The sequence below is a fragment of the Orycteropus afer genome, unplaced genomic scaffold (genome assembly GCF_000298275.1).
Source record: "Orycteropus afer afer isolate SDZICR_OR568_19922 unplaced genomic scaffold, OryAfe1.0 scaffold00141, whole genome shotgun sequence".
Taxonomy (NCBI): domain Eukaryota; kingdom Metazoa; phylum Chordata; class Mammalia; order Tubulidentata; family Orycteropodidae; genus Orycteropus; species Orycteropus afer.
Genome location: NW_006921728.1, coordinates 1,850,626 through 1,858,917, shown reverse-complemented (window position 1 = coordinate 1,858,917; position 8,292 = coordinate 1,850,626). Strand labels below are relative to the sequence as shown.

The following is an 8,292-nucleotide window of genomic DNA, read 5'->3' as shown; positions in this document are numbered from 1 at the left end:
CAACTAACAGTGATTCTTCTTTGTTAGCAACTGTTGCATTCCAATCGCCAGGGATAATTAACACATCTTGTGTGGTAGTTCAGTTTATGTGTCAACTTGGCTGGGCCTGATTGAGTGGCTGGGCCTGGATGTAGTATTCCCCATGATGAAACTGGTAATTAACTCCATGGTGGAATGTACTTTGAGCAGCTGAGTAGCTGCCCTAGAGATGTGGTCTGCTTCCTGTATATAAGGAGAAGCCTTGGGGAACAATCTCTAGCTTACAGCACACTTGAACCCTGCATATAGCCATGTCATTGTTCAGCAGCCTGCCATGCTCTGCCGACCTTGGAACTTGCAATGGACTTGAATTAATGACCTGCTGTGTGGTTTGGTAACATCAGGACTGTGCCATTTTATTTGTTGACCTTGGGCTTGTTAGCCTCAGCAGGTAGTAGCAGCCTGAGTGAAGAGATGCCTCTAGTTTCCATGGGCCGGGAGCAGGAGGCAGAACTGAAGCCCAAGGTTGAGCCCCTAGAGCCTGGGACCTGGAACTCAGACTTCTAGCCTCCCGAACTGTAAAAGAATAAACTCCTGTTTGTTCAATCCATCCCATTTGTGGTTGTCATTTGCCACTCTTGTCAGAGTGGCACTATGTAACCCAAACATCTTGATTGCATATTCGGTCAATTTCAGACTGCTGAAGCTGGTAAAAATCTTCAATTTCCTTATTTTTGGCTTTGGTGGTTGGTGTGCAAATTTGAATAATAGTAGTATTAACTGGTCTTCCTTGTGTTGCCCATGTTAGGTGCCGTCGAGTCATCTTCAACTCATAGCGACGCTATGCACAGCAGAACGAAATGCTCCCCAGTCCCATGCCAGCTCCACGACCCTTGCTATACTTGAGCCCATCACCACAGCCACTGTGTCAATCCATCAGTCTTCCTTGTAGGTGTATGGATATTATCCCATCACCGACAGCATTGTACTTCAGGATAGATCTTGATACGTTCTTTGTGATGATGAATGCCATGCCATTCTTCTTCAATTTGTCATTCCCATTATAGTAGATCATATGATCTTCTGATTCAAAATGGCAAAAACTGGTCCATTTCAACTCATTAATGCCTAGTATATCAGTCTTTATGTGTTCCATTTTATTTTTGGCAGCTTCAACTTTTTCTAGACTCATGCTTTATATATTTCATGTTCTGATTACTATTGGATATTTGAAGCTATTTCTGCTCATCTTGAGACGTCCTGCATCAGCAAATGGGGGTCCCAATAGCTTTACTCTATCCACATCATTAAGGCTGGCTCTACTCTGAGGAGGCAGCTCTTCTCCAGTCATATTTTGAGTGCCTTCTGACCTGAGAGGCTCATCTTCTGGCACTCCATCACACAGTGTTTTAGGGCTAGTCATAAAGTGTTCCAGTAATATATCAGACAGTGTTTCACTGTTGTTCATAAGGTTTTCACTGTCCAGTTGTTTGAGAAGTGGATGGCCTCTTCCTTCTGAGTCTGTCTTAGTCTGAAAGCCCCACTGAAACCTGTCCACCATGAGTAACCCTGCTGGCATTGTAACACCGGTGGCCTAGCCTCCAGCTTCACAGCAACACTCAAGCCACCACAGTAAGACAAACTGACAGACAAGCTTGTCTTCCTTAGTTGTTCCAACTGCTCTGCTCATTCCTGGTCTCCCTCACCCTGCTTGCTTACCCGGCCAGCCCCCAGGGCTCAAACACCTGCCTTCCCCTCAGGCTGGCTTACTGCACCCTGCCTCCAGGGTGCTCCTCACAGGCAAACTCCCACCTCCCATTGATCCCAGGGCTGGCTTACTGTGGCTCCCACTGGGGCACTCCTCGCATGCAAAATCCCACCTTCCACCTTCTTTACACATATGTAAATATATGTGTGTGTATAAACTCCAGGAGTACCTGAGTAGTGCAAACAGTATATTCAGAAGCCCATCATGCTTTGTCATTTCTGCTTCTACAGTGTAGCCTCTACCCATCTCTGCCTCCACTCCACCACGAATCGAGATACTAATCTTGACTGGATGATATCGTATGGGAAAGTATCAGCTTCAAATTCCATCCATATGATGATGTTGCCCTTTGTGGTCAATCACTTTTTTACTATGTAGTTATTTATTGCTTTAATTTTTGTTTCTGTAATCAGTTTGTGTTTTTCAGTCTTATTTGATTCTATCCCTGGCATCAGAGTTGGTGCATGGGAATCTGAGCCAGTTTGATAAGCATACTATGTATTTATTTATAGGCCATTCACATTTCTTGTAAATTGTATGCTTTTTTCCTCTGCTCACTTGTTTATTGGTTAATTTATTTTTAATTCCTTAATGATTTGTAAGACTTCATTATATACACATGATTAACTGTTTTGTCTTGAGTGGCAAATAAATCTCCCAATCTGTTTGTCTTTTTACTTTTTTCATGGTGTCTAAAAAAAAAGTTGAGATTATTTGTATTACTGTTATTTTATGAAAACTACCATTTTATCAATGTGTTTTTTTTTTCCCTACATTAAAAGAAAACACTGTTATCTAAAGGCACTTTTATATTTGGAATGTGCTTTCTATCTCCTAGTAAGGTAAGTAACTATGTGGTTCGTAGATCCTTTGTGGAGAGTCAATTACTTCTCTTTATTTTCCCTAGGCCAGTGCCAGTAGGTTCTGACACATAGTGACCCTATATAAAATAGAAGGAAACACTGCACAGCCCTAGGCTCTAGTTTCCTCCCTTTTTTCTCTAATACTGTTGGGGAGACGCAACCTTAAATTAAGGTTATACAACTAGGTGCTTGGTCTTTTCACCTCTATTTCTTCTTCTCTCTCTTTTTATTTTCCTCACTTTTTTCTACCTTTCTATCCCTGCAGCACTCAATCTGTGAATAAGGGGTGCTTATGTATCTTACCTGAAATCAAATAAAAAGTGGTTTTTGTTAAACACCATCTTTTAATCATTTATACCACTTCTTTCTTAGTCCCTTTACCTTGGAGACATAAATACTAGTGGTGATTTTTTTTTTTTTTTTTTTGTCTTTTTAATTTATTTCTAAGTGGTTATTGTTAGTTGTCATCTAGTTGTTTTCAACTCATGGCAGACTCATGTGTGCAGAGTAGAACTGCTTCATTGGATTTTCAAGACTGTGATCTTTGGGAAAAAGAAATAGTTAACCAGGCCTGATTTTGAGGCACCTCAAAATCCCCTGGTTTGAACAGCCAGCCTTTTGGCTAGCAGTTGATCACTTAACCATTTGTGACACTCAGGTCCTCCTGGTACTTTGCAAGAATTGGGGAGCTGCTCTGAGATGGGAGAAAGTTTAGGGATAAATCAATTTCATTGATTCATGTTTAAGTAAAAAACTATTTAACATATAATTTTCTTTTCAATGTGGATAAAATCAACTGTATTTTTCTCTCAGGAAACAGATAGATAAACTTTGTGATCTCTGCACTTACTACTCTTCATCCATAGAAGATGTTAACATTGATATTGAGGAGAAGGAACAGGCAGCGACTGAGGCATTGAAGGAAACAACGTCATCAACAAATGAATTAGCTGCTTTATCAAAAAAGGTGAGTTCTTCTATATTTAAAAATAAAAAAAATACTGATTTTAGTTATGAGCCTGAATATGAAATCTTCCTCTCTGCCAATAATTGAATAGCAGTTCACCAATTTTCTGTTTCATTACTTTTCTATTGTCATCACAACAAATTGTCACAAATTTAGCGGTTTAAAGCAGTGCCTATTTATTATTTCAGAGTTTCTTTGGGTCAGAAGTTAGGGCACAGCGGGGCTTCACTTGCTTCTCAGCTCCAGGTCATACGAGACCAAAGTCGCGTTATCAGCAGATCTGTGTGTGTTCCTTTCAGGATATTTGGGGAATCAATCTGCCTTCAAGCTCTTTCAGGCTACTGGCAAGATGAAGTTGCTTGAGGTTACAGAACTGAAGTCCTTGTTTCTCTGTGGCTATCAGATGAAGTGTAGGGGTTGAGGATTCTCAGCTTCTAGAAGTTGCCGACATTCCCTGGCTCAGGGCTTCCTTTATCATTAAAACCAGCAGTGCTGGGCTGACTTCTTTTCAGTGTTTGAATCCCCCTGACCTTCTCTTCTGCTTCATCTTCCTGCTTTTCTCTTCTGCTCCATCTCATGAACTCTAGTGAAAGGAAATAATTTTAAATGGAAATAATAAAATACTAAATGAAAATAGCAGTATGGTAAACGAAAATAACAAGCACATTCCTCTTCCAATTTATGGTTCCCATCTAGTATTTAAAAGATCTTTTCTTGCCGCTTTTTATTATAAGGTCTTTAATTGTACCTCAGTATGAGTTTTTATTAATTACCAATAGAATTGAGCTTATTTTAATGGTTTTTCTGGGGATCGTTTGTATTTTCTTTTCTATGAAAATACTCATGTTTTTTCTTGTCCCATAGGTTGGGTGGTTGCTTATCTTTTTAATTGATTTGTAAGAATTTGTTGAATATTATGCATACTAAACTTTTCATGAATTGCATATGTTAAAAATATTTCCTCCCTGTCTTCATTTCTTTATGGTAACTTCTGATGACAAGACATTTAGGTTTTACTATAGTAAAATTTATAAATATTTTTTGTTGAGCTTCATGTTTTTTTGGACTGTCTTAAGAAAGTTTTTCTAATGCAAAGTCATAAAAAAGATTATGCCATTATTTTATTTTAAATGTTTTTAAATTTTGATTTTCATTTTATATGATTAATCAATATGAAATTAATGTATGAGTATAGTATAAAGTACATCACCAATTACATTTCTTCTCATACAGAAAAGAAACTATTACAATAAAATTTCTTGATGTGTCTTGTCATAGAGCAATATCCTGGGGTCTGCTAGAGTAAAAGCAAAAGAAGTTTATTGAGGAATAGAGATACCCTGGACCTGGAAGATGCTCATATTCACAGAGTGAAATGGCCATGAAGTAGAACAATGAGGAAAAATACATTTTTGTATAGTTAGAGCAGGAACTTAAAAAAAGGTTAAAAAAAAATCATGATTGGCTAAAAGACAACCAGGGGAGTCAAAGACAAGGTATCTAAAAATTGAGGATTTGGCAAGGATAGGTGGATAAGCCATAAGTGGGATTGCATGATGGTTTAATTATAATTATACACACACACACATACACCCTAAACTCACTGTCAAGTCAATTGTAACTCATAGCAACCTCTCCTTGGGTTTCTGAGGTAGAATCCCTATGGAAGAAAATTGACCAATCTTCCTAACGAGGAGTGACTGGTGGGTTTGAGCCACCAGGTTTCTGATTAGCAGTCAAATGCCTTAGGCACTATGCCACCAGAGCTCCCCTTCAATTTATTATAGAATGGTCACAAGACAATGGCAGGACAGGTTTTTTCTGGTAACTTGTGTAGTAAAATTGCTTCCTCAATCATGTCTCTTTTCGGAGCTCTATTGTAAAGATTTATCGATAATGCTGTCCATTAAGGCCCTTTGAGTATAAGCTATCATCTCTTACATTTTTCTGACTATAATGGAAAGACTTTTCTGGGAATAGATTGTAATATCCTGGGCCTGTCAGACCTCAGAGAAAAAGAATGTTTCTTTTAGGGTATACGGTGAACATCAAGGTTAGAGGAACTGTTGTTGAGAAGGCAGCTTTAAAATTCAATGTGGATTCTAGACTCATGTCAAGACTTTAAAACAGAGTTAAGGCTCTGCTTTCAAACTGCTCTATTTACACACACCAAGTACCTCGGATTTTAGACTTTCATACAGTCTTTTCATTATATGTTAATATTTAGTGTCATCTCTAACACAGAGCAGGCTTCCATATTTATGTGGATCTCAGTTTTCATTCTCTTTTTTCTTTGATTTACTTGACTACGTTTCATAAACTTCTATAATGAATCTTGTTTATCTGTGATGCCAAATATCAAAATGTTAACATTTCCTCATGAATTTTAGGCTATTATTGATCCTTACCCTTCCATATACATTTTAACACTATCTTGTACATTTCTGTCAGAAATGTTAATGGAATTATGATTAGGATTGTTTATTTATGGATGATGTGGCAGAGAAATAAATCTTTATGATAAGGTTTCCTAACTATAAACATGATCTATCATTCCATTTGTCTACATATTCTTTGAAAATAACGTTAAACATTTTCCTTGAAGGCTTAGAGAAGGCAAATTCTCTCTTTACAAAATTAGGCTGTGGTCAGTCTTGGACAAATTAACCGTCCTTTCTTCATAGAAATTTAAAAATTGATTTTTAATATAACTCTGATTTTTTCATAAGGGTCTTATGCAGTAGAAATTGTTAGCATTTGTTAAGACTTAATTTGCCCTAATATATAGACAATTGAATAAATATCCATTTGGAATAAAAGTGTTTTCTCCACTTTTGAGAAACACATCTAAATAATTTCATTTACTCAGTTGTGTTAATTGTGTTATTTAAATCTTTTACATTTCTGATTGACTTATTTTTTCCCATTTTTGTTATTTTTTTACCTCCTTTATGTGATGTGAAACCATGTTTCTAAGTGAAAATATGTTTAGAATGTTTAGAATTATAATAAACTATTTCTAGAATTTTTGGAATGCATAGTTCACTTACTAGACCTGAAGCATAATCAGTATCTCTACCTTCTGCCTGAATAGTTTAAGAACCTTGTGATCATTTATTTCCTCATAAGTATTTTTTTTCCATCATTTAATGCCTTTTTATTACTCCTTGTAGATTAGCTGTTTTATTTACATAATAAATGTTTGTTTATATTTACCCCCAGTTTAACATTTCCCACAAAACTCTCCTGGTTCATCCAATCTCCCCACTGGGAATATTATTTTCCTTTGTGTTACTATATATATATATCTTATAAGCTTCTTTGGTGAGATTCAAGTCACAGTAAATTCTCAAAATTTTCTTTCTCTAAAACTGCCTTGATTTTATTCACATTCATGCAATGTAAGCATGCGTGTATATGGAAGTTAATATGAAAATGATTATACGACTGTATGTATAGTGATGGAGAAAGATCCAGAACTTGGTGAGGTGGAGTGTAGATATTCAAGTGATTCTGATGATTTAAAAGAATGCATATTGCCTTCCAAAATATATAATAGTTATTGAAAGTCATTACTGAAAGCACCAGGGATAGAACAATTAAAATTTTGAAAAATATTGTAGTGTTATCAAATGGTTATGACCTGAATTTGCTAACTAAGCTGAAACTTGTCATCTATTGAAATATCACTATTAATAAATAAGGAGCTGTAGTGTTGCAGTGCCTAAGGTATTTGACTGCTGACCAGAAGTTTGGTGGTTTGAATCTACTAGTTGCTCTGTGGAAGGAAGATGGGGCAATCTGCTTTCCTAAAGATTTACTGCCTCAGAAACCCAATCAGGGTCACTGAATCAGAATATACTCAATGGCAGTGAGATTAATAAAATATTTTTGAAGAGAGAAAAGTTCATTCACTGAGCCTAGAAATAATCACTTTTTAAATTTCTTTGATCACTTCTAAAATAGCAAGTCTGGCTTTCTTTAATTTGATGTCATAATATGCTCTTATTTATGAGAGAACTTGTAGATGTATTTATAAGGTTAGTAATAATTTTCAATAATAGAAATAATTTAGGGGACTACCATACTTTCTAGGGAAGATGAGAACATGATGAACTGTATTTATTTATTTATCTCTATTTTGCTCATTAAGCTACATTTTCAAAGACAGCATGTTAAACACTCAATTAAAAGCAATGATGTGCATCATTTCCATGCATTATTCTTTGGCATGCAACCGAAATTTTTAGTTCAAGAGAAAAGTAAAAGATTTGTGCTGCCTAATTGAACATACAACCTAAGTGATGCTCTTTTTTAAATTTCAAGGCATATAGTGCTTTCAATTTAATCTTTAGCTCATTAACATGCATTTTAATTTATGCTGTCATTCCTTGTAAGAAAACATACTTTTCCCTCTAGAAACATTTCTAAAATGTCTTTTATAACCCAGAAAACATCTTGAAATTGTTTAAGTACTTAAAAAACAACATCAAGGTGCAATTATTTCTAAATTTAAAAGCAAATTTTTTTTCTAGAAATCATTTTCCCATATTTAGCTTGTAGTCATCTTTTGCAGTTTGGAAATGTATTTCTGAAAATGATTTTATCATCTAATATGTTTAATTTTCTGTTCAATAAAATCAGCCATTTATATTTTATTTTATCTAGTCATATAGAAATGTAAGACAATATGACTTTTGGAGATTTGGAAATAT

The 8,292-nt window shown here is 35.8% G+C and overlaps 1 protein-coding gene across 1 annotated transcript in view; it reads left to right on the top strand.

The window, feature by feature from the left end:
* The window catches only part of CCDC178 (coiled-coil domain containing 178), a 664,873-nt gene that overhangs the window by 93,613 nt on the left and 562,968 nt on the right, over positions 1 to 8,292 (top strand). The window contains exon 8 of the mRNA XM_007945673.2: positions 3,424 to 3,577. Coding sequence (XP_007943864.1) covers positions 3,424 to 3,577 — 154 coding nt within the window. The remainder of the gene's footprint in view (positions 1 to 3,423; positions 3,578 to 8,292) is intronic.